The 27391-nt window shown below is 39.7% G+C and overlaps 1 protein-coding gene across 10 annotated transcripts in view; it reads right to left on the bottom strand.

Moving 5' to 3' along the window:
* The window catches only part of PTK2 (protein tyrosine kinase 2), a 189474-nt gene that overhangs the window by 111568 nt on the left and 50515 nt on the right, over positions 1-27391 (bottom strand). For 2 of the 10 annotated variants that reach the window (XM_085053652.1, XM_085053653.1), the window contains exon 1: positions 19424-19885. The exons of 3 other annotated variants lie outside the window; for them this stretch is intronic. In XM_085053652.1, coding sequence (XP_084909778.1) covers positions 19424-19526 — 103 coding nt within the window. In that variant the 5' untranslated portion in view covers positions 19527-19885. Of the gene's footprint in view, positions 1-19423; positions 19890-24841; positions 24921-27391 lie in introns of those variants that run through there. 5 more of the 10 variants (XM_085053656.1, XM_085053649.1, XM_085053650.1 and 2 more) reach the window with 5 other exon arrangements.

The raw sequence follows: 27391 nt of genomic DNA on the forward strand, positions 1-27391 counted from the left end.
CACCATGACTTCACATTGTCCTTTGTGGTTACCAAGAAATCTTATTATTGCTTAACCTCCACATTCTGATCTCCATCCTAGGCTTGAAGGCATCAACATCTATGAGCTAAAGCTCCTTCCAGATGGCATTTTGGCAAAATAACTTGGTCCATCTCAATTCAAACCCACAAAAATCTGTAAGAATCTATAAAATCTACTAGAAAAGTTAAGAATCTATAAAAATACAATAAAAATTTAGAGTTCATTTCATTCTCTAGTCCTGGTGTAATAATCCTGCAAGACTTAAAAGACTTTCAAATATTACAATTATTAAAATTTTTAAAAAGCCTTTAGATTGCTTGCACCTTGGACAAATCTCCAGAGGTGCCTTGCAACCTCTGAAATTTTGTTATTTGGCGATAAAAACTAAATTAAGAATTTATTTCACACTCTAAATTCATAAATTATCCATAATACATCTCACATCAGAGAGTAAACATCTCGTGCATTTCAAGCTCAATTCATTTTCACAGCTTGTATTAAATCCTGTTTTACCTCACCTTGCAAATATTAACTTGACTATCTCAACCTCACAGACGGGAAAGGTGTTCAGTACAATTTTAACTAAGACCCCCATGACAAAGCTTATATTTTTGGGGCCTGTGTCAGCACATTGCTATAGGAAAGAAGAAGCAAACATGTGAGGTGTGCAACAAGTTCTTTTTGCATTTCCTTGACGTCAACATCTTGTTACACATTTAAGGATGCAGCTTTAAGGATGAAACTTTGAGAAAGCCATCAGGTTTGTGATTTCAAATTAGGGGCAAATGTAGAAAGAAAGGAGAAGGGCTATTTTTTTTCCTTTTATCATCACTTCAGCCTTCAAAGACATTCAGTAATTCCAGCTATTTCCATAAGTCACGTTGGAATGTCCCTGTTTGTTCCCTGCTGAGTTTATTTTTCTTGTACTTTTTCTTTCAGTAAATGTTGATGTTCAAAAGCAGAAGAAAAAAGAAGCAATCCTTTGTTCCACTTTACCCTGCCCTTCAGCTATGTTCACTGGTTTTGGTAATATTTGCTATGACTACTGCCAAGTACACATTTATATATTTATTTATTTCTCTTGCTGCCTCTTCTCTGATCCCCTCCTGGTCACTGCTTTCTCCCCACTCCTCCAGATATATGCATTCTTAAGTGTAATATTTGCAGCCAAGAGCATTTATCAAGGCTCTCAGGTCAAAGTATAAAGCCAAACACACTAAAAGAATTTTAAAATCGAGTTCTTAGTACCTACTTTAGCCTAAATTGTCTCACCAAGTACTTCACAATATCAATATGAAATGGAGAAACAGTTCTGGCAATTCCACTTTCTTCCCCTCAGGGAATATTGCCTGAACAGTTACTAAATCTACGTCTCAGTACAGTTCAAAGATAATACAGACCAAAGTCAAAACAAGTTTAGCAATACAAATTGCCAATATGGGAACATTTATTTCAATTATAACTGTTCTAGGAGATTAGATGTTCAGGGAAGCATGAAGGAGGAATTTAGAGACAGCATGAACTACAAGACCCACATGAAGTGAAACAATACGACAATCTTTGGTCTGTAAATACAAGACAAGTGTAACACAGTAAAAATCAATAATTAATAAAAATATAAATGAATAAATGTATAATCTAAATTAAATGAAACAACGACATATTCCTTGTACATCTGCTATGGACAAAGGCTGTTTAAGAACTTGGAGTGGATTTTGCTGAGTGCCAGAGGAGTAGCTGTTACTGGGATAGATGCACTTCGGGATGAAGGGATTGAGAAAGTTTCAAAGGACTCACCAATGGTTAAACTATTGTCCTGTCACGGAGCAATTTTTCAAATGTCCCAAGGTGTCTTGTACTCCATCCACCCTGCATTCAAAACACCACCCATCCTTCTCACTAAAAATCCCACAGGATTAAGTCCTAATGTACCTTTAAACACTCAGTTTAACCCAATTTTCTTGTAACATTACATAATCTGCACTACCAGCAAGTCCCTTCGGAGTTGGCACCATTTTCTGGCTTTAATATTAAAAAATTAAATAGTGAGGAAACATCAGTTGTGTTGGGAATACAAGAAAATCAATGTCTGTACAAGCTTTAATTAGAACACAGTATCCAGTTAGATACTTGCCTAATTTCTCAACAGCACTCTGAACTTTCACTGTGGTCCCTTGGCACCACTGAAATTCAAATAAACACAAATCTCCCCCTTGCATTTTCTGTTGCTTGCTTCTAGCAAGCTCTAGAGAATTTGAGGGGTGCAGTTTTATTTCAAAAGGCACCACAGAAACGAGCAAGTAACAACTGTGCAATTTTAAAATAGAAATTAAAATTAAATTCTGTGTATTTTGAAGCTGCACTACTTGTTGGCAGCTATGAACATTGAAACAAGAGACTGAAGTGAGCTGTATGAATTCAAATAATCTTTTCTAACACTCCTGACTGAAATACTGCTCCAAGGAGGATCCACACAGCACAAGCTCTTCTTCTGAACAGCTTTAGAAGGAAATATAAGCAGGGAGAGTTCATTGTTCTTCTAGAATAGTAAAAACTAATGAGGACTGGTGATGATGCAAGTGTGCTTCTCTGAAATTAAAAACTGGAAGTGCCTGAACCTAGATGCAGCTAAGGAGAGCAGTGAAGTATCCTGGCTATGCACTATCAAGGCTTAACACATTTGGCTTTGGTTACCATCTGATTTTACCCTGGCTTTCCTAGTTTCTTATTACTGAATGACACCATCCCAGTCTATAATTCAGAATGTTCCAACTGTCTTTTAATTTTTAACCCCCCTTAATAATTTTAACCATCAGATAAAAGGCAATTAAGTGCTCAAGAGGAACAGCATGACAACAGCCTTGCTGTTGCATTGCATGGCAATGGCCTATTACAAAATTCAATGACGTGCAAAAAGTTTTCCTTAGGTCTATTCTGGCTCCAGTGTTTGCCAAAGCCAGTAACTACAGCCTCTGCTACATAGGTAGAAACGAAGAATAAAGTGATTCTTTACTCTGAAATCTAGCTAAGTCAAGCTAGAAGCAGACACACATAAACTGCATATGGCCATTTCAAGATTTTGATTAAAAATAGTAACAAAACCCAACAAAACTTAATATAGCATTAAAAAGGCAATTTAAAACACTTCATCCACTCCAAACAGATCATCAGGGCCCTCTTCAGACTTCCGGAGTCAGCACCAATGATTCCACATTATTTTTTTTATCAGAACAGAATTTATGGATTCCCTACCTGAGCTTTCATCCCAGGTGGATGCTCCTGAGGTGCTGTGTAGGGCTGGATCTAAAGCCAGGACTCACTACCTCACTGCACCTGGAATTCTCCCTTGTCCCCACACTCTCCCTACAAAAACAGAGATTTCTGTGCTGTGCACTGCACATCTAATGGGAAGGGGATTCACTGGTTTTGCTCTTTTTAATCCCAATGAAGTTGTGAAGTTTCTTGGGGGTTTTCCAGTGAATGCTTCATTAAGTCTCTGTAAAAAACCATCCATACTGAAAAGCTCTAAAAATTGGCATAATCCAAGAAAACACCCTTGGCTTCCACCCAAGACATTTTTCAGTCTTTTACCTCCAATCTACTAACACAGGGCTACTGAACCTTCCCTGAGTTTAGATTAATTAAAACATGTCTAATATACTACAGGTCCTGAAGTCCAACATTTACATTGCACTGAGAAATAGGGAAATCACAATTTCAAGGGAAAGCTCTCACTTAAGTAACTTGATTACAATATATAGTGGGTTCAGAATGTGTGTTTTGGAGGTTTTTTCAATGTGCTGTAAACACAGACAGGAGTCAGACAACAGCTTATCAAAGAACTGATGTTACAAAAACTATTTTTTTTTCCTAGAACCATCTCCAATATGTGTGCCAGATCAGCTAGAAGTTTGGCTTTGCATGAGACACATATTCTCAGAAAGGTTAAAACTTCTGAGCTGAATAAGGTAGGAGCTGCAATTAGACCATTCTACTTCCAACTGAGTCACTACTTCCTTAAGCTTTTAAACCAGAGAAAAAAAGCCATTCCAGCTGGTATTAACCAGTTGAAATACATATACTTCAGGGTTTCCTTCAAGAAAGTTCTCTGACAGAGAAATTTAATACTTAAAAGGATGAAATATTGGTCTGTGGTAGAAAAATTAATTGGAACCTGGAAGAGGTGGGTTCAATCCCCTACAGCAAGACAAGTTTCAGTACAATTAAGCTTCATCAGTTTTGTCACTTCCAATTGTGGAAGCAATCATGCAGAACACCACAAGAATATTCAATCACGGTGTTTGTGGCACTATTTTCATCTCCACTCCAACCTCCCCTGACAGGAGACATCCTGGGTCAAACCTACACCTTGCTCTGCAAGGCACAAGCCATAAATACAAGACAGCCTGTGCCAAAACCAGCGTCAGCCTCTTCCATTAAAACAACTGTATGGGTTGTTCCATCTAATCCATCTCATCCCATCCGAGATCATCCAGATATTTATTCATTACTGGCAGTTACATAATTTCACACAACAGTGAATGGGGTCAGAAATATGCAATTCAACTGCTACACATTTCAAAAACAGGAGTATAATCGAGGGTATCAAAGGAGACAGGTGGTGGTTGGTTTAACCTCTTCATGGTTGAGAAATATGGGCAAACATGAAGACATCAAGTCAGCAGGTTTCACTACCCCCACCAGAATTTACTGCACCTTTTTAGAATATATTTGATCGTGGACAGGGATTAAGAAGCTCATAAAGATGCAACTTACTTTATAGTGCATTTTTCCTCTATTCAATTATTTCCCTGGAAACAATAAATCAATTCCCACCATCACAGTGATGAAATATGCAATTTGTGTGTGACAATCTCACCATTTGCAGAAACAGCAGGTGGTAATAAATTAAGTTGGTGTTACACAAACAAGACACCTCCGTAAGCCAACACCACACACAGAGCTATCAATCCATCTTCCTTCAAGTCTCTATTAGAACGTACAGGAATATTAATTGGAGAGGGGGCATGAACTTAAACACGTGCAGTTTTTAAACGCTGAATTGACTTGGCCTGAGAACACAATCTCTCACAAAAGGATCTGGCAATTAACACACCTTTGTACATGAGCTTCAGGAAGCAGTTTTTATACACCTGCAATCTGTGCTCTCAATATGCTTGAATTTATTTTAAAATAAATACTTCATAGTAGCTAGAGAGAAAAGAGAAGAATATTCTCTTTCAGCAAGGACTATGTGTGCTTTAGTATGTATGAAAACATTTCTGCACAAAACCTGAATGTTGTTGTGACAATACACCTTCCACACTACAAACATGCAGCAAGTATTTCACAGGTCAGAGGGACCTACAATCACCCAAATCCCCACACAAACTGAACAGTAGCTAGCATTAGGAATAACTGCACAAACAGATAAAATTATTAAGTATTCCAACCAAAGAATACAGTTTTTCACCACATTACTAATTTTAGCCTGAAATTGGGTCTTTGGGATCTTAGTGACCTGGAAGAAGTTCTGTTAGTGCTTACTAAAGGCAAGGGGTGGATGTTGAGTATCTTGAGCATCACACAACTGCCTGCCAGCAAAGAATTATAGATTTTTTTCTATTTTTGCCCCAAGGTGCAACAGGAAAGTCAATGTTGTTTCCAGAACACCCTGTGCATTGTCCAAGAGTCCAGAGAAGTGCAACCAAAATAATGAAGGGGCAGAGCAGAAGCCTTGTGAAGGGAACCTAGAAGAGCAGGACTCCAGCCAAGAGTTTGATCAATTTTTACAAAATTCACAATAATGGATAAACTGATATTAGAAGATTGTCTAAAAGTCTCTAATGCAGTGGATACTGAAGAAAACATAAGGACAGACTGCTGTCTTGCTCAGAGTCTCCTGAGGGAGTCACAAGTAGGAGATGCTGTCCAAGAGACTGGATCACTGATAGCATCAAGTTTTTTACATTAAGGGCATCCATAAAAGCTTAACCTTTTGCTTCTGTTGTTGAACCTGAAATACAGAATGCTGGAATGGTTTGGGTTGGAAGGGACCTTCAAGATCATCCAGTTCCATTCCCCTGCCATCCCCACTAGATGAGGTTGGTCCAAGCTCCATCCAACCTGGCCTTGAATACTTCCAGGGATGGGACATCCACAACTTCCCTGAGCAACCTGTGCCAGAGCCTCACCACCCTCACAGGGAAGAATTTCTTTCTAATATCTCATCTAACCCCAGCCTCTGCCAGTGTGAAGCCATTCCCTGTGTCCTGTCACTCCATCCCTCTCCAGCTCTCCTGGAACCCCCTCCAGTGCTCCACAGCAGAGGTGCTCCAGCCCCATGATGATCAACTTAATGGCCTCCTCGGGATTGTTCCAAAGGTCAAATATATCCCTTAGGGCTTCCAGAAAAATCCTGATGGAAATACAGATACAAAGCTTCGGCAGCTTTCTCATAGACTACATTTATCAAGTCAATAGCTGCTAGTGCAAGATGATGATTTCCAGGCTTGGAAAAGCTTGACATCAAGTCAGAAAACTAGAATAAGTCAAATAACATTTTTATTATAGAACAAATCAGAAAAATAAACAACCCTATAAAAAAAGCTCATCTATGAACACATCCAAAAAGCCTACACTGTATATTCTGATCCTTAAAAGGGTTCATATAAATATGCTAAAAAAAAAAACCTAAGAATATTAAAGATGTCCCATCCGTCATGCATAATTTTCCAAGGGTTTTTTTAAAAAGTCAAATATTTTCTTGCACACAGTTTAAGTTCTCATGTATATTTTGATGTTCAAATATCATTAAAGGACTTTGCCTGGTTTCTCAGACATGCCTCTGTAAGAAGCCACAAAATTGATGTATGATTATTTCTGAAGAGTGTATTTGTACAGAGCTTTGAGTTAATTTTTCAAAGCCAAGTAAGTTGTCATCATGGGCTATTTCACCAGCTTAATAATTCGTCCTTGCTGCTGCCAAAGCTGCAGAACTTGCTACCCCTTTCCTCCCTGCCAAGAGCTTCCTCATCCACCCTTCCCAGCTACGCAGCCCTTGCTTCCCTCTGAGGCCTCCTGCTGCTGCTTAAATGATTTTTTTAGTTGCTTTTACACATTAAGATAGAATAAACCAGTTCAGGCTTCTTTTTTTCTGGTTTTGGTGGGAGTTTAGTTTTGCTTGGAGTTCACAGTCCGAAACTAATGGTTCTGAGCCTCCACCATTAAACTACAAAGTAACATTTACTGATTTTCAATACCTGGTCAAGAGGGAGGTGTACAGGAGAGACAAAGGGGGGTGGGCAGAGAACAGGTAGGAGAGGAAGAGGAACTATTTCATTGCAATTATTAAAGAAGGCAAAAATATTTTGGTTAAAATACCAGTATTACTAATTCAAGTGTAATTTTCAACCTCAACCTTCTTTTTTCCCCTCCTTCTTTAAAGCCATTTATCAACTATTAGCTGGTACCCAGACAGGTTTGACCAACTAAATGAACAGATGTGAATAAAAAGACCAAGACCCTTTAACAGGGGTGGAAATGGATGGAATTCTCAGGAACAGGATAGACAAGTAAGGCTTGTTTGCATCTGACAGAAGGAAGCTGATGAGCGCCTGTAATTTGCCCCAGAATCAACAGAACAGCTGATCATTGACTATCATGGCACCATCTACAGGTCTCCAGCCTGGTACTGGAATTTAAAGAGGTGATTGTAGTTTTCAACAGGTAATGTGGTGCTTCTTTTTGGCCAGAGACCATTTGAACAAGTAACTACAAGGAAGTGTAAAGGAAAAGGTTAATTTGAGATACGCCTGGCACAGTCAATGGCAGCATAAGCACAACGAACCTCTAATTATTTCCCATTATTTTGCAAATGTCAAAGTATGGTCTTTAAAGATGTGCAGCATTTGTCAGAAACATGATTTCATTACATTTTAATCAGTTGCAGAATATTTCACTGAGCAAGTGAGTTTCATGGCTGACAGGAATCCGAGGAGAAAAGCTCACTTAAAACGCAGTTATGTTCTGTCAAAGACAAAACCACTCAGAGGAAAACCTGAGACATTAAGAGTTAATACGATTTGCTCCGAAGAAATGAGCTGCAAATGATTTTCACACTCCAGAAGGAAATTAGTTTTCCCACTTTAAGAGGTGAACAGAAGAATACTTTGCTAATACAAAGAAGAGTACAGAGCAGCATACTTGATGAGACCTCATGGTTTACTCTACCCCTTTAGGCAAAATAAATAAAATTGAAAAAAAAAATTAAAATAAAGATCAAGCCCCTAAAAAAACACCCTCAAGCCACTATATTCCACTAACTGCAATACTATGCATTATAAAAGTTTTAGGAAAGAGCAAATACTGATTTATTAATGGGCAACACTAATTCCTCATTTAAGATGTCAGTTAATAAAAGAGACTGAAAACATCCCTGTTTCATCCTTCTTTCAGAAAACGTATTTTTCACAGCAAGAACTTGAGCTGCACAGACTGTGACACTGCTGTACTTGCAGCAGAAGTGACATAGGCACAGAAAGGGTGATGCTGTAAGAAAAAAATCCTCCAGGAACAGATCCTGGCAGTTTCTCCACTGCAGGAGCAGCAGCACAGCCCAGCCCCACTTCCCCACTCATTTTAATGATCCTCTACCACCCTCAAGGTCAGAAAGCTCCATTTCTTGCAAGAATTCTTCATCAGACTTGAGGTGTCTGTGGCCAACTTGAACTGTGGAAGACTTTCCTCAACAATGCGTGCTCTTTTTTTTTTTTTTATTAGACAACTCAATATTCTTCAATGTTTTAATTAATCAAAAGAAACTCAGAGCATAAAGATTTTGGAGACATAGACAACTAATACCAAAATGAAACAAACCCTGGTTCAGTTTCTATTTATTTCACTTTTATGATATACAAGGTAATTTATTAAAAACATCTCTTATCCATCTTCCCTTGTATCACAATTCAGTCATTTGTAATAGCATTTAAAGAGACAGGACTTGCAAAAATTTAAACTATTTCCCTGGTGTGTCTGCCTTCATTGTTCAGTTTTGTCACCTGAAAAATCTGATGTTAAAAAAACCAACCTAAAATTAGAGTTGTTGCTTTTATAAATTGGACAAATGTCCAGGAAAAAAAAAATCCTAAATACTTTTTTCCTCATTTTCCAAATCTAAGGCATAAAGTTAAAATTGGATTTGCTCTTTCAGAGTCTAATTTAAAAAAGACAATATATTGCTGTACAGCATATATTAAACTTACAGATTGATCTTGATGTTTTAAAATGTACTTAGTAAAGGTTTATACCAATATATGGTATTTACAAAGAAATTATTTTGGATAGGATTTGTCAATTCTCACAGGACATCCTGCTGTAAAGGTTCAAATTCCTTGTTTGTTTGTTTCAATGCAACAAAATTAAGATTTGAGAGAGATAACAAATTATGCTGGGAGTATGTCTACGAACACGTTGTTTTGACAGAAAGCTCTGAACTTATAAATCAAGTTATTATAACATTTATATAATCTACTCTTACATGCTAAACAAAACAGTTCACAGCGATAAAACAAACAGCACCTCTGTGGCCTGAAAGAGGAAAAAAAAGCCCACAAAGTAATAATTAAAGCAAAAAGTAATAGTCCATCTAAAAATTCAGTGCCAAACTACACTGAACCAATGAAAACACAGGCCACAATTAACAAATCAACAACATAAAGTGTCCAAGATCCACCTTTCTTCTTTAGCAGGGCTTCAATTTTGCGAAGCAATGACCATCCCTATAGATTTCCAGCAGACTGGAATATCCAAGTGTGTTAATGGACAAGTGGTGAGTGCTGGAATACCTGAGTGCATGTGGATAAGGAAGGAGGAAACATTCAGCACCTGAAAGGACCCAACCCTATAAAATCTGCCCAGTCAGTCACAAAGGACACATTTTATGAGCAGCTTTATTGCAGTGCAGCAGGTTGTCCTTGTGAGAATAGAAGGGCACAGCTCATGTTCTACCTACTGCCTGATCTGAGAAACACTTTTGCTAGCAAAGAAGTCAACCAGCACATTTTTATTCCCATTTACAACAAAACTGGAGCAACGTTAATAGTGTGAGTGTAGACTGGATTTATAGAGCAAGGAAAGTCCTAATAAGAGAAGGAAAAATATTCAAGAATTTTATAGTAATAACCTGCAAAAAGTTATAGATTAACTACTGCTTTGTATGACTATTCTAGGGCTGAAGCATCACGTGTACCACAAACAGAAACAAAACTGAAGTTCATGGTAATTCCCACACTAGGGAAAGGGAATGGCTCCCACTTCCCAAAATGCAGTATTATTCCAAAAAATCACAACCTCTTGTTCATGTTCCTACCACTGAACAGGAAAATACTGACTGGATTGAGGCATCAGTGACTGATTCATAAAATAAAATTATTATTCTTGGCAGACATGAAAAACCATTTCAAGTTGAGGTTTGGTATTCTCCCTCTTGTTTTTATGTCTCCAAATACTGTGCTCACACTAAACTTTCCTGAATTTCCCAATACCATGCAGCAGTAGAAAGACAGATTTGTGACTGCAAGTTTCAAAGCTGCAAGTTTCAAACTTGAGACACCTGAATGTAAAAATCCCTCAGCCAGTACTTTTGACCTCTGTGTACTGATAAATACAGACGCAAGTATGATCCCATTTTACAGCCAGTTTCAAATATGAGAGGTTTTCCCCTACTTTGATAATTTTTTTCTTGTTCTTGAGATATTTACATCCAAACCCTCCCACCGTGGTTTATTTTACTTTGGCTTGACTGTGATTTTAACATTAAAAAAACAAACTGGAGATAAATCTGGATTAAACACAAGTGACTGCTTTTTTGCCATTGCTTTTCTACACTGGATTAACATTAAGTGTGTCTTAACTTGCCTGGCTTTTCCTACAGGATGAAACAGGAATCATGAACATGACCTTGCTGTGCATCTAGGAGTACCCAGGGTGTTCTTGTTCCTGATTTCAAATAATTCTCATTTCCAGCTTGTTCCCACTCTCATCTCCAACAGCCACTGCTCCCTCCCAAAACAGATCAGACACAGAACAACTACTTTCCCTTCAAATTTTAGGGATGAGCAATTTCAAAAATTCCAGACTGATTTGAGCATGAGCAATAAGGATTTGGATAACTCTGAGTAGAAGATGACCTGAAGGAGGGTTTATCACAGAAATTATTTGGCAGCCACAGAGCCACAGCAAGTGCTCCTGTTCCTACTGCAACACCTTGGTTTTCATCAGTGTGGGATGCTGTACCTAAACTGCACAAATGTAGCACAGCCAGAGATGGGAAGAGAAGTGAGATGGGGCAGATAAGAGCATAATTTCAAGTTAATTTTTACTGCACCTCCAGACTGACCAAAGATATTTAATTTATATTTAGATGTGCAAATTTGGTACTTCAAACATGAAGTCCAACACTACTGGTCAATGCAGGTGAGACAGTTTGTTCCCATAAAACTAGATTAGTGCACCCAAAACCTGTAAGACATTTGCTCAGCACCACATAAAACCAGAACCTATACAACCACCAAAATGACTCTGGAAAGAAGAAAAGTAATGGATTTTTTCCTACTGAAGAACTGAGGATGCCTCGCATCCATATATTCAGTTTATATATCATATGTCTATGAAACAGCATATACAGTATAGAATTAATTTGTATTTTATATTATACACTCCACAAAGTACTGTGTGTATGTATTTTTCAAAATATGAAAGTATAACATGAACAGGCAAATGTTTTACTTCAAGGACAGAACACGAACAAGGAAGAAATTCTCTACTATGAGGCTGGTGAGGCACTGGCAGAGGTTGCCAGAGAATCCAGGCTGCCCCATCCCTGGAAGTGTTCGAGGCCAGGCTGGACAGGGTTTGGAGCAACCTGGGCTAGTGGAAGGTGTCCCTACCCATGGCAGGGCTTGGAACAAGATGAACTTGAAGATTTTAACCCAAACCATTCTAGAATTCTGTGACATCCTCCCAACTCCGTGTAAGAAAACCCCCAGGCAGGAGTCCTCACAATTATAACCAGAACACAATCCCCTTAATTTCAGGTTCAGAAACACATGCAGAAAAGCCCACCTTCTGCTAAATCTAGTTAGTTGGTAAAACATTAACTTATTGACCTGACAGGCACCACAACTACATGCCCATCCCACCATAGCTCCGGGTGCAAATCCTAATTTTTTGCCACTCACATGATAAACATGACACAGGAATTAGCCCTGCACTGAGAACAGATCCACAGCTCCCTGGCACCTGAGCAGTGTCTTTTCCCTCTGCTAAGGGGCTGGGATGGATATCTGCAGTACACACATGCTCCTATTCGACATGCTCCTATTTGATCATAAATCAGAGACCTTTTAATTCTGCCAGGATGAGTCAAGCCTGCTGCAATCAAACACCTGAATGGACAAAAAGCTGCTGTTCAAATCCCTGGCATTGCAATTCGTTGCACGGGAATCATTTGTTAGGATCAAATTGAAAAGGTTGCTCCACTCTAAAGTATCTTTGTTGCAATTCTCCAGATTATCTTGACCAACCATCATGACACAGCTGAGACAAAACCCCCTTTGAGCTGAACACACTGAAATTTCAGGAACATGATTCTCAGTATCTCCCCACACCAGCAAGAACAGCTCACTGCTGAGTTGCAAACATTCGCAGAAAGCCTATGAGAAAAGTTTAAATCTTTTTGCCCCTTATCTTCCGAAATCAGCAAAGAAGCTTCAGGAACACACCCAGTTCCTTCCCACTCTCCTTCCCAGAAATAAAGATTTAACAGGACCGCAGACCATTACTCACCCTGCGATCACTTATGATGAAAATGTTCCTTGCTTCAATGACCTTTACAAGGTTATTAAAGGAGAAAACTCAACCAGTATGGGAATCCATACGCTGGCAACTAAGTAATTTAGCTTCTTCATCAGGAGGTATTGTTCAAGTGAGGAAAGTCTGGTTTTACTTTTAGTTCTTCAGCACATCAAACTGGAATAAAAAATCTGTCTTTTCAGCTTTCAGTCTCAAAACACCACACTTCATTCCACTTGTTCCCTGTTGATGTGAGTCTGTGCAGGACATCACTGAAGTGCTCAGTAGCTGTGAGCAGCTGTCCCAAGTCATGGCAGAACTGAAGGTCACACACTGATTTTACTCCTGACTTACTCAAGATGAGGAGATTTCAGCCACGGAAAAAGCTGTTTTTCCCTCAGACACCTCCTCAGTAAAGCAAGGGACAACATTTAATTTGCTGAGTCCAGTTTAAATAAAAAGACAGCACAAACGCCTAGTGCTTATTTATATGGATCTGAAATCACTGGCAGAAGAAACACTACTTCAGAAAGCAGTGACAGTGCTTGGGAAAAGGATTAAGCAATCTCCCTTCTGGCAAAGTAACAAACTTTGGTTATCAAATAAATAAATGAAAAAAGGGAGTTTGTTTACAGATTCTTTTCAATGAAATGACTCAGCAGGATTGAATACACACAGAAATGCTTTTCATAATATCTATGCTAAGCTACATTAAATATCAGAAGAGGAAAATCCAACCCTCTTTCCATATGCCAATAAATGCAGAATTACCCAGTGCTGGGCAACCACCAGTTACCTCCATACATCAGCAACCCTGTCCTTGACAACTTGTCAGGAAAAACTGGCATTGGCAGCTCTCAACAAGGACTCAACAGGAGATATTGCAATGATCTCATTGCTTTTGCCTGACAATGAAATTGTCATGAATGTTACAATATCTTTATAACTCCTATAATCAAATATATTTATGATATCCTGTACTTAAGCTTCTTTTAATGTAACATTTACAAAGATACTTCCTTATGTCTGGCTTTTGTTTGCTGTGCCAGGTTATTGAATTCAGCAGCTTGCACAGGCTTGCCTATTGTATTCTTACAGTGTATATTAATCTAGAATGTCTCCAGTTTTTAATAATTACATGAACAAATCCATATCAGGTCATGAATTTAGGAATACTAGTGAGGTTTTTTTCCAGGTAATTAATGAAAAGTACGTACTACTGGCTGGCACACCAAAATTTTTACAAGACGTGAGTGTGCAACTATTCTATTTCAGCAACACTACAGCAAGTGAAGGATTGAGACAAACCAATATATTTCTTACAAATATAACACCAGTCACAAAAGTTAATTTCAGTACCACAGTCCTTCCAATAAAAGCTGTGCTAGAAGAGCCACTGCCCAATGAACCGTGTTCACAGAAATGCAAAAAGAGGAAAGAGATCATCGTGGTATCTAAGGATGCTAATTTTGAAATACTGCAACTGTTACCAGGCTAACTGGGCAAGGAAAATTATGCACATGTCTGTATATGTATTTTACATACAGAAAAGAAATATACACAAACACACTATGGAACTCATGATTAAAAAAAAATCAAATATAAACAGAATAAGAAAGCTATTAGGGCTATAAACTCCTGGTTAACTTTTCTGCTTAATGCATCATTTCCAAGAATGAAACATTCACTTGAGTGCCAACTTCCATACTTTGCTCTTAGACCTTTTTCCTAATGCTTCTTTAAAAGGATATTTAAAACCTTTTGTTTTCCTTAGTTAAGTTTTAGCTTTTTCCAGGCAGCTCAGAATTTAATTCCAAGCTGGTTCACTGGCTCATTACCAGGTGCTCCAATTGATAAGATCACACATATCCACTACCCGGGGAACACCAAATGCTCCCCCAGCCCTTAGAACAATTGCTTTCCTTTCTTGTAAAAATATCTCAAACTCCATCTTCCATTCCAGTCGTCTCTGAATACTGAACAAATCACCCCAATGGGAATGCAGCAGACTCCCAGAGCTGCATAGTTCATGTATTTTTTAGAATATTGAGCTACCACAAGCTGTGCTGTAGCCCTGAAGGGGAGAACCCTTGCTTTTCCAGATTATTTTCCACCTTTAAATATAAACAGGCATATCAGGAATACGATACTCTAAGCAATCCAGTCTGGTGGAAGGTATCCCTGCTCACAGCAGGGAAGTTGGAACTAGACAGGTGATCTTAAGCTCCTTCCAGCCCTTCAAACCATTCTGTGATTCCATGAACGTTTTTCAACTGCCTCTGAACATTAGTGGTTTGATGAGTTTAATACTAATTTTCTCCTTTCTACAAAAACTTCCAAACAAACCCAGGCACACAGGAATTGAAGAGATGCTTTTTATGGTTTGCAAATCTCACAGCTCAAGAAGGGACAAAGTTAATAAAGTTTGACAAAAGTTTAGGCAAGTTTATGATTTAGAAAGAAATGGCTGACGTAGCCCTTGTAGCTAGTCAACAACAATGCCAAGTGACAGACCAGACTTTTCCTCGTTGTAATGGCCCTCAGACACCAAGGAAAAAGCACTCAATGGCATTCCCAAACTACACCTTAAGATCCACAAAAAATGCAAGAGCAGGTGCTTCCCTCTGGTCACCTCAACTGAAATTCACTGTGAAGATGCAGCAGAACATTCACACCAATAGAATGGCTTTTTTCCTTTTTAATACACAACAGCAATTACATTTCTGTGTTTCATATACAGTGTCTGCATCAAAGAAAAAGAAATCTTCCTTTAGAGATTGTTTACCTGCCTACAACCTTCATGGTATCAGCAATTTTCCTCACTCTGTTTTCTACCACTGTGTCCCTCTTAGTGATCACCTATCACCTTAAAAACGAAGGGCCTGCTGGACTGAAAGTTATCACTCTGTCAGCAAAACAGTAGAGATTTATGGCATGGAGATGAAGAAGAAACAGCTCTGAACTTTTCTCTTGCGTATCCGACTGTCTTGCTTATATTCAACACATCACCAGCAGGTCCCATCTGAACACACCCCCTGAATCAGCAGGGCTCAGCACAAAATAAACCCACAACATTTAACTTGGAACTGCTTATCTCTTTAAAAAAAGATTGCAACATTTGCGATAGACAGGGCAAAACTCTTTTCCAGCAGATTAAATACATTTCACAACACAGGTTAAATTTTTTAATATTTATTTTAATCAAGACAATGTTTTTGACTGAATTTGGCTTATTTTAAGCCAGTGTAGACCTTTCCATGTTAGTCTGAAGGGTTGAGCTCAAGGACTGTGGTCACCCTGCAATAACAACTCACATGGCACACTTTGAACTATATCAGTTAATTGTTCCTAAATGACTAAATGGAGTTCCTCACATGGAAGATATTCAAGAAACTTCCTCCTCCTTGGGGTAGATAATTCAGACCTATAGCAGAGCTGCCCAAGTACCCTTGGCTGTCACATTTAGACTACTTTCACCGAGTTATTGTGTAAGGTTAAAATGGCAGGAATTCACAGGAAACACAACAAAAAAGCTCACCAGCAAAAGCATCTAAGTCAAAGTTCGATACATTATCCTATTAAATGATCTTAACAAAGTTCAGAGACGACAGCAAAAAGTCTTTAATGATCCATGACTACTTTCTAGTCTGCTGTTACAGGCAGAAAGGAAACATCCCTATATGACAGCAGCACAAAGTTTCAGCACTCAGATGGGAAAGGCGTAGTGACTGCTCAGGGATCAAGACAGCCACTTCAGAATCCCCTGAAGTTGTAATTCAGCTTCAGGATGATTACTCCACAAGACCTAAGATTTTGTGTTTCAAATTACCTAATGGGAGGGAGGAAGCAGCCAAAAATGTCTTATTCCTATCCTTACTAAAGTAATACAGACTTACTGAGAAGTAAGACGCCAGTAAGAAAATACACACTTTCTCTTCATTCACGCATCAGAATACCCTCAGATCTGCAATGTGAAGATCCAGATCAAATTACTCAATTCAGTAACACATCTTAGATTAGATTTAGATGTGAAGAGGAGGCAAAACCCCCAACTACACAGATTTACACAAATACTTTATAAAGCAAGCAAATATCCTATTCTCTGATGCAGTGCTACAGACAGAGCCACAGAATTGGCTGCAATTAGGTCATCCCACGCTATCGCTAAGAAGATTTGACGATTTCAGATTTAAGAATGCTAAAAAAAAGTGGAAGCTCTGTATGAACACAGACTCACTGAAATATTTCAAAGCATTTTCAAAGAACAAACATTTGCTGAGATCACACCTGGTACAATGAAAGCTTAATCTGTCCCATTCAAAAGAGAACAGAGCACTTAAAAAGAAGTTATGGATAATAAAACATACACATCAAGCTCACATTTTATGACATTATAAAGCACTTAAAAGTTTTATCAGTTCTTGCTACAGGTAACCTGAAGCTTTAACAAAAAAACCAAAGAGCCAGAATAAAGACATCAGAACTAAATGGTTCTCTCATTAATATATTACCTTTCTTGGACTGCAGATATCTCACAGCCCTTATCAAAGTAGGCCAGATCCGTCTCATTTCCCTAAGGTTAAGCCGGTGAACAGTACACAGAGTAATCATCGACTAAGGCATGGCCACCATTCAATGACAAATATAGCCTAAGCTATTTCTCATCTGTCCTATTTTTTTGTGATGTAGCTTTTTCTAGAAATCATCACAACTGGCAGCTGTGAAGATCCTGATGCCTTTGTCCTCTTATGCAACTCCTGGTGTCCCCCTTCTCCCCCCAATAGGAATAACGAGAAATTACATGGCTGCTCTCCATATTTTGGGGCAGAGGGGGCTGGATAAGCAATCTTCCCTGAAGTTTTGTTCTGAGAACACAGGCAGCCAGAGGAAGAGGTGGGATCATTTTTCATTCATTTTAGTTGCTGGAAGGGGTAGGGGGGGAAATCAATATCTTTTATTGTGGCCAAATGCAGCCATCCCCAGCCCTACTGGGGGAATCCTCTGGGACTGGAGCAGGGGGGAGAAAACTGATGCTTCAATACTGACCAGCCTTAACAGCAGTTGGCAAAAACTTGCTTCTCCTTTAAGAAGATTTTTCTCGCCAACTTCTGAAAGTTACTTTCTGAGAGGTACCTTCATCCTGACCCTCACAACAGACCGAGATGAATCCCAATTTAATCTAATACGTTTGTTACCCAATTTATGACATGCAGATCTGGCATTGTTGCTACCCCTTCACCCCCTTCACTATAAACAAGTTTTACTAAAAGCAAAGGACACTGTGTTTTAGCTTTGTTTCCAGCTACCGTTACTCATTGTTTACTAACTATTACTCCCCAGTGAGCTGACAGGTTCTGTACTTCATGAGACCAGGGTGTGGTGTTCCAAGTTCTCCCATTTCTAAGTCATTTCCACACTGTGTGCTACTATAGTATCGCAATGTGTGGCAAATACTAGTTTAGCCCGAACATTTCAGCGAGGTGCAGAAAGCAGGCAAGACACAGACAGTGTTAAATGCTTCTCAGTGTGTCCTCCCAATCACAAGACAATAAAAACTTTAAATAAATTTCACGTTATTTTTTCCAAGACAACTAATCATCAGCTATGCCTATCAATCCTTAGCTCAGATACGTTTGCCCTGAACTTCTGAAGTAACTGGCTGTCCGTGATCCAAGATTACGATGACGCAATACTTCACTGCCAGCTTCTCTTCCAAAAAAGAAAGTACATTGAAATGAAAGCGAGCACGAGGAAAGTTATGCTTACAACCAGCAACACTCAACCTTTTACAGTTGTTTTCCATCTAAGGAAGATTTGATTCTTTGCCTACAAACAGAATTTCGACCTTAATCCCTGTACACTCACACCCACAACTCCAATATACAAACACCGTCCAGATAATAATACAGTAAATATTAATGTCTTGGGGTGCAAGTTAAGATTATCACGTGAATGAGTTTCCCATGTCCATCTGACTATTGTTAAGCCTCAATTTCAAGTCCAACCCTCTCATTGTAATAAATTCATGCTCCGTGGCTACTTATTGTCTCGGTTTGGGGGTGGATAATAGGGGTGGCAAATTCAGAGACATCAAGTAAAAAGATGCGAGTCTTCCACTGTAAACGCTCCCTAGGATCAGATCAGACGCTTAAAAACTACTTCTTCCAAAAGGTGACTGAAAGCAGAACCACCCTCGCAGTGGCTTCAAACATACAAAGATCACAAACAAAGCCGTCAGATCCTCACATCAGTGCAAGTACAAACCAAACAGCTCAAGCGCTCTTTTCATTTCAAATCATTCTTAAAGGCAGAGAGAGAAAAAGAAAAAAAATCCCGAAGCATCCCAGCTGTCAGGTGAAGCAGCTTCTGCGGAGGGGCAGCTCCGCACTGCAAGTGCATGACCGGAATATTTTATTTTCTAGCCTGGCTTTGATAGGAAGAAAACCCATAGAACCACAGGTGGTAAAACGTTAAATTAAGAGGGAGAGGGAAACATACATATATATATATATATTCTACATACACATATCTAAATAAAAGGTCAGTGTACCTTTAGCCCAGCACATGGGGAAGGGGCTGCAGCCGCTCTTCTCCATGCAGCCCGCACCTGCCCGCCGCGGGGGCTGCTGCCCGGCCACCTCCAGCAGCCACATACACAGAGAGCGCTCGATGCCGGCCAGCTCCGGCACACAATGTCCCGATTCAGCGCTCCGGGCTCCTGCGGGGGGAGGCTGGAGCCGCCTGGACGTGCCGGATCCCGGCGAGAGACAGGAGGGAGCCTCGGCGCTCCCCGGGGCGGTGCGGCTTCACCTGGCTGCGGGGGCAGCTCGCTCCCCCGGCCCGCCCGGCGCTCCAGCGCGCTCCGCGGCGGCAAAGCCGCGCCGCTGCCTCATCTCCCCCCGCCCCGGAGCATCATCCACCTCTTCCTCGTCGTCCTCGTCCTCCTCCTCCCCGGGAGCGGTGCCGAGGCGGAGTGAGCCCTGCGGAGGAGGGCGGGCAGGGGCGGGAGGCGATTACCCGGCTCCCATTAATATGCTAATCCCCGTCTGCTGCCCGCGCCCGGCAGCCTCCGGTTCACCCTCTGCGCAAAGACGCCGCGCTGGAAATGCCGCCCTGCCCGGCTGCGGAGAGGCTTCCCTTCGCCGCCGCTGATGTTTCTGTTCCCGGCTGCCCTGAACCGCCCCTTCCCCTCCGGCACCCGCGTTTTGCCATCGCTTTTACACATTTGCCGTGTTCACTTGCTGACACAAGCGCCAGGCATCCTAAAAGAGCAAAACTTCCCTGTAAGAGCACGGGAACTTCCCTAGAAACGCTGGAGAACTTCCCCAAACTCCGGCAGGAATTGGGGTCACACCCTCTATCAGCACTTGCCTTACTCCACAAGATTATGGACGGAAGAACCGCGGCAGTGCTGCTTTGCCTTCAAGAATGAAAAACCAAACCCACCCCACTTCCAGCCCCCTCTAAACCCGAGGCTTCTTTATAGGCAAAGGTCACCTCAAACATTCACCCCCAGATGGTGCACAGCCTTCGTTTCTTCTTAACTTTGCAGTACCCAACATCAAAACTGCTTACAAACATTTTTCTTTTAAAATGGTGTCTGTAAACACTGCAAGAGCCTGTGTTTATAAGAAACACACATCCAGACAGAACGCATATACAGAAATGAAACAAATAGCCGTTTTACTCACAGCAAAATATTTCACAAAAATGATAAATAACCGATTCAGCTAGAGTACGTATTAAAATCAACAGGAGCAAGACTCACACTGATCATTAAAGCTCTTTATATATTCCACGGTAATCTCTTCTCACTCCCAGCCCTCAGCAGTAAGGCGTAAGGCTTATCCAAGACTAGAACCAAAAGGGAATTAATCTAAAGCCAGCAGCCTTCAACTTAACCTATCTGCCTACTTGTAGCAGCATGCACTCGTCTACAGCATATGTTTAATTACCATTCTTTACTGCCATCTCATTTCTCAATATACTGGCTGGCCTTGCAGAATTAGTGGTGTATGTCAAAATTCTTGACAAAAAAAAAAAAGAAGAATAAAAGCAGCAGCAACTGCATTTAAGTATTGTCTGCTTCTCTATTTAAACGAGGAAAAAATATTCACTGGAAAGAAAAAAAAAAAAAGAGACAGAGATTAGGCCACAAGCAGGCCCATCAGATGTTCTGCATCACTGCTCAGGCACAAAGCTCTTTCTGGGGCTGAAGAAAGCCAAAGGGAACTGAAGACATGCCTGGGTGCTTCCTCCCCCCAGCACCAAGTTTTCCAATCCCCTCAGAGCTGCACAGACAGACAAACACTTCTAGCCACAAGGTCGATTCTATTTACCTTCAATAATACAGCAAAACATGCTACAGTAATATTTAAACCCCAATTATTGTAATTATGTGGGTACAGAAGGGGCACAGGCAGGCTCAGTGCCTCTGCAGTTCACGCTGCAGCTCTCAGGGCTGGAAAACTGCTTTTACACATCCAGCTCTGCCATGGGCTTCCTCAGTGACCTTGAGCAAGTCAGACTTGTTTCCTTAAAAAAGGAAATACAGATATTTCTTCAGTTTTCCTTAAGTTGGCTTGATCTGTGCTCTAGGGTGTAAAATACTAAAAACAAAAAAAAAAAAAAAAGTGTTTCTTCCTTTAAATGTTTTCCAGAAAAGCAGATTAAAAAAAAAATCTAGAGGCAAAAAGGGGAAGGTCTAAATATAATTTTATTAATGAAAACAAAACCCTTTAAATATCAACTGGTAAGTGCATTGCCAAGGAGAGTTTTAATAAACAAAATGTGTGGACTTACTGTATTCTTTACACTTTTAACAGATGAGGCTAATACAGATTATCAATCCAAGTGTCAAGACATACTGCCTGCTCATATAATACCAGTATTATATTCATTCTTCTCAAGGACATACCTTCTTGATTTTGTATTAGGCTACAAAATGAAGGTGAAAACTAAGTACTTCATAGCATGAGAATTTTTTTTATTCAATTTTAGAAGCTGTCCAGCATTTTACATTCTGAATATGTATTTTTTCACATAAGACAAGTGTTTCCTTGAAGCTAAGATTTAAAAAAATACTTAGTATCTATTTGTTACTGTAAGAAGTACACAGTAGACATATGCTCATTCTCTTCTTTCAAATAACATGATAATATTTTTCTGCAAAAAAAAAAAAAAAAAAAAAGGCCAAAAGCATAAAATTTGCATTCTGGAGATACTCAGAAACCTCAAAATTCCAAGTTGCAGGGAGGAAGGTAGACAGGGATGGAGCAGCAGACAAGGCACAAAGTAAAAAAATCCAAACTTGAGAAGTTAAATACATCTCCAGTACCCTTAATATCAAGTATTTACAACATTTTATAAATACTGCTCATCAAGTAGGTATCTGAGTAGCATTTATGTAAAGTAATCTGTTTTAAGTAATGCCAATCAGATTATAGCATTTACTGAGGTAAGAAACATCTGTCAGAAATTAGGGCTGTGCAACAGGAGCGTTGGTCGTGTTGAGCAAGATGCATTTGCTGACACACACTGATAGTATCTGCACAGTAGTGTCTGTGTAAGCAATGATGATAACAGCTAGCAAAGAAAATCCTAAGACAGTATTTATTATAAAAAAAGAACGTGTAAGTTTTTACTAAGAACATGTAGAAGCACTGGCCATTTTCCTAAAGCACACATTCTAACCAGAAAAAAAAAGCTCAGGCTACCCCAGTAACAACAGGCAGGCCAAGGTCAGCTAAGAAATGGCTTTTTGCCCCAAGGAAATTCAAGTTAAGACTTTTCTGCTGTGACTATGACTTTGGTTGCTCAATTTCAGCCTGTTTTTAAAGACTACTGATTATCAGCTTCTGGAAAGTAAGAGGGGAGAAAAAAAGTCAGAATAAGTTTTTGAATTGCATCAAGCAATTTAGTTTTTATTCTAATACTGCCTGCACTGCTGCTCCTGTCTCCTCTTGACATCACCTTCAAAAATCCCAAAGCTCTGGGGAACAAAGAGTTAAACAACAGGCTTTTTTACAACTGGGAGACACATAAAAGGTTGTCTAATTTTTTTCCACTCAAGTTTATCCAAACAAAAACAAAGATCTAAAACACCCATCAGATGAACTGGCAAACCTTGGCTTTCTCCATTGTTATGTCCAGAGCTGGAGCTCCTGGGGATGTCCCAGAAATCTCATCAGCACACAACTGACCTCAGTTTCTCCCTCAGTAAATGGCATCATTAAGAACTCTCTGCTTTTCAACTAATTATTTTCACATGAGTTAATATCTCTATTCATCAAATTTTGATCAAACTGGCTGGCTAGTTGGAGCATTGTTGGGAAGGGGACTAGGACAAAACCAAACAGAATACTTGTCCAAGTTCCACTGCCCGGAGAAACCAAACTGAACTCCGGATTTGGGAACTGTGAAGAAAGCAGACAAATCTGGACCAGAGCAATGTTGCACAGCAGAACAGAAATTTGTTTTTCAGTTCCTCTTCTGCAACACCTCAGCCACTGGATGAACTTACTAGCAACAGAGATCTCCTCCAAGAAAAGAGAAGCCCATTTGCTTGTTATAACAAAAAAGAAAAGCTACAGCCCAGAGCACAGCAATGACATTAGCATAAGGGCTGGAAGCACCTCCTCTGTGGAGACAGACTTGGCGCTGTTCAGCCTGGAAAAGACTCCAGGGAGACCTTAGAGTGCCTTTCAGTGCCTGGAGAGGGACTTTTGGTAAGGGTGCATAGTGATTGGACAAGGAGGAATGGCTTTGAACTGGAAGATGTGTTTAAATTAGGTATCAGGAAGATATTCTTCACTATGGGGATGGTAAGACACATCCAGAGGAGCTGGAATGTGTTTAAGGCCAGGTTGGATGGAGCTTCGAACAGCCTGATACAGTGGAAGGTGACTGTGTCCATACCAGGGAGGTTGGAACTAGGTGATCTTGAAGGTCTCTTCCAACCCCAACTGTTCTGTGATGGTGATGATGATTGACTCAATAATTCATGGTCTTAGCCACTTCACGGGTTTCTGTTTATCCCTCTAGAAATTACTAGACACTGAAGAACAAAGGCATTGTTTTGAAGGAGATCTGCATATTCATGTAGGAGATGGAAGAAGAGTTCATTGCATTCATCTTGCTGATAAAGAATGTTTCCAAAGTTTACCCTCAGGAGAAGTGTAGGACTTTTTTTTTTTGTAAAGCCACAAATGCTTTCTACTACAACAATCGCAGCCTGTAAAGCTGAGTGCCTGATTAATGTTCTAAAAATTAAAACATTATTGATCAAGTGGCAATCTTCTGCATACTAATTAATTTGCTTTTCCATATTAGCATCCAGAATTCCACAAACATGCTGTCCAGACACTGTAACTGCACCATAATCTTCAATTCATCATAATTCCCTCAAGTTCTTTGTATGGGTTTTTTCTAATTATTCTAATTATTCTTTGGGTGTATGCATTATTTAAGAGTGGAAAATATTATCTACCCTAAGTTTCCCCTTAGCCAAAGTCACACAAACATCACCTTTGTTCACAGGAACTACTGAAAAATGGTGCATTGCTATTACAACAAATCCAAAATGACAACTCCTGAACTGTGCCTTACTCAGTTTGGCTAAGACAGTTTTGGAAATCTGCCCTGGATTACCTGGTCTCTAAATCTATCATCCTTACCCACAAGCAACCCCCTTCCCACCCACATCTTCTCTATCTCGGTGTCCTCCTGAACAGCCTTTGCCAAAGGGCACAGCAGGGCACAGGGTGTTGAGCTCCACGACCTTCAAGGGTCTCTGAGGACTGAGAAGCTCACTCATCATTATGCTGCCACCAGAGATGGTCGTTCTTATTTAACTATGAGCATTCCGACAGGCAGAACTGAAAGAAAAATTATATTTGACTTTGAGTGTCAAAATCCAAGCCCAGTTTTTCAACAGGAATGATTCAGCACAACTGAGAAGCAGCATTACCTCTGTGAATTCATTTTAGACTTTGCAATATGAGCAAACTCGAATTCCATGCTCCAGAATACATTAGGCCATTTTTCTGCTGAAGGAAAAAGATAGAGAGGGCTTGCATAAACTCATTCTAGAATATAAACTGCTGAGGATCTCTGCTTAAGACATTCTTCTGGCAAAAATTCAGTCCAATACTGAATTTATTGTTATATTCCTTCATTTGGTGAGCTTAATAGTAGGATAACCTTTGCTATTCCCAAAAAGTGCAGAGTTGTAAAGCAACACTTCATGACCTTCTGGACCATGGTCACCTGTTTAGCCTTATGATAATTTGAGCTACATTTAAAAACAGTGGCTGACAGAATTCACTGGTTTTATTCTCAAATCTTATCCTATTGGTAGTAGTGAGGTGGGGAGCAAACCAGATCAGGACGTTGGGAGAGCAGGAGGAATGCAGTGTTAATGAAGTTTCCCACATCTCCCCTTCCCAAGGCATCCTGTGATGCTGTGCAGCAGAGCAGAGAGCAATGCAGCCTCCCAGCCTATGCTGTTTTATTCAACAGATGTTAAAAGGACCACTGAGTTAACTTTATTTTTATTATTCCATAAATAAAGACTAGCCATTTTTTAAACCCATATGGGTTCTATTAGTTTTCAGGCATGAAAGTTGTAGCAGATTTCCTTGTGGGTGGACTAACCTGCTCATCTCCTCCCACTTCTTTCTATTTACTTTTTGAAGGCTTTACTGTAGAGAAGGATAAAGTCAATGCCATGAAAGCTAAAGAAAGTTTAAAATTACTCCTTCCTTAAGACACTGATTCAAAATCTCTGTTTCTTCTTGTTCTAGGCTATTTACAAAGAAGTCCACCTAACAAAACCATTTCTATCCTCAAGACATCTTTGACAAATTCATTCACTATTCCATTGCTTAAAGCTAAAATCTGCTTCATGGAGAACTGGAAAGAAGAGATGGAAAAAAGAGAAAAAGTGAATTGTACACATGCAGTTCTTTCTTTAACTGTAGAATAAAATCTGATCATTTTGGTCTCTGACAGATTCACTGTCCTTATCAGTTTTCATTGCATATCTTCAGCCTTCTCTCATGTAGGGTGACTGGAGAAGAAGTGAGGCAAAGCAATCCAAATGGTCACCAGAACCCTTCTTGGCCTTATAAAACTTCCCGTTTTTTATGGTGAAAACCTTCCATTTATAAGGCAGACACAGTAGAAGGTATCTGAAAGGGAAGGACTGCAGCCCTTTGATGCTGTTTAAAGGAAATGCATTCTGTGAGGATTACTTTTGTTCATTGGAAGGGCTCCATGAGTGGATCAGTTGACCTTACAGATGTTTCTTTATCCACCTTTATCAATTCAAGGGTAAGCTAGAAATAATTAGCCACACCTTCTAAGAGGGATATAGAAAAATGAAATTGCTTATGGGTCAGCAAATCTCTTCAGTGTCTCTTCATATCTGGGCTGCATTCTCTCTCATCTATGTAAGAACCAATTATACAAAAGAAAGTAAGAAAGCTGTGCAACTACATGGGCCCAGTTAATTTACCAGAAATGGTGTCATCTGGACATGTCTTCCTTGTCCTGCTTCTCCTCCATATGCTGCATGCAAAGTTAGAACAGCTCACCAAAACACTTCTGGATGCAAACATCTTTTTAGCAAAAAGTTGCACTGATTCCCAGTGTTACATAAACCACAGATACAACATCAGCAACTCTTCAGAATCCCAATTAAATGCAATTACAAACTGAATAAAACCATGATCCATGACCTCGTAATAATGCAGTATTATTCCATTTATATATAAAAACACACTGCTGGAACAATTCCTATTGTATTGCTTAGTGAAGGATGAGTATAGCATAAATCCCTTAAGTATAAACAAACTCTTATAGGCTAAAGCTATTTAAGTTTAAAACCCCAGAATTGCAGAACAAATCAACAAGCCAGTGCTGATACCCTTCAAGTCTAAGGAAACAGAAAATTAAAAATTAATTATTAATCTTTGCAGAACATCTTTTTAAAGTTTTATAACACAAACATTAAGGGTGCTCTATTAACCAAGCAAATTCTGTGCCTGAGCTATCAAGCAAAGACAAGCATATTTAAAAACAATAGGAAAATATTGTTAAATAGGCACAAGTCCCCCTTTCCCTCTCTAATTAGCAAAATTTGGATTGAAAAATTTAAAAAAATAGTTTGATGCTCTGTTTAAGAGAACCTCTGGTAGAGGCCAGGTGTAGCTGAGCCTCTAAACCACAGAGAATTCCTTTCCTATTTACTTAAATCAACTCCTCTTCCTATTTTGTACCAAGAAGGGACATTCATTTCACAGGAGCTTTCAGCTACATCACTGCTTCATGAGAAAGCAATAAACTTTCAAGGAGCAGCTCCTCAGGCAGCCATTTGATGCTGTTACAGGCAATCAAAGGTCATCTTCAGCTAACACAAAATCTTTTATTCAATGCAAAATCCACCACCTTAAATAGCCTTATTTGCTCCTCCAATTACACAAGACCACACAGTTCTGCTGAGCAAGTTCTGTTTACC

This window comes from Lichenostomus cassidix, chromosome 2 (genome assembly GCF_008360975.1).
Source record: "Lichenostomus cassidix isolate B80296 chromosome 2, HeHo_3.0, whole genome shotgun sequence".
Taxonomy (NCBI): domain Eukaryota; kingdom Metazoa; phylum Chordata; class Aves; order Passeriformes; family Meliphagidae; genus Lichenostomus; species Lichenostomus cassidix.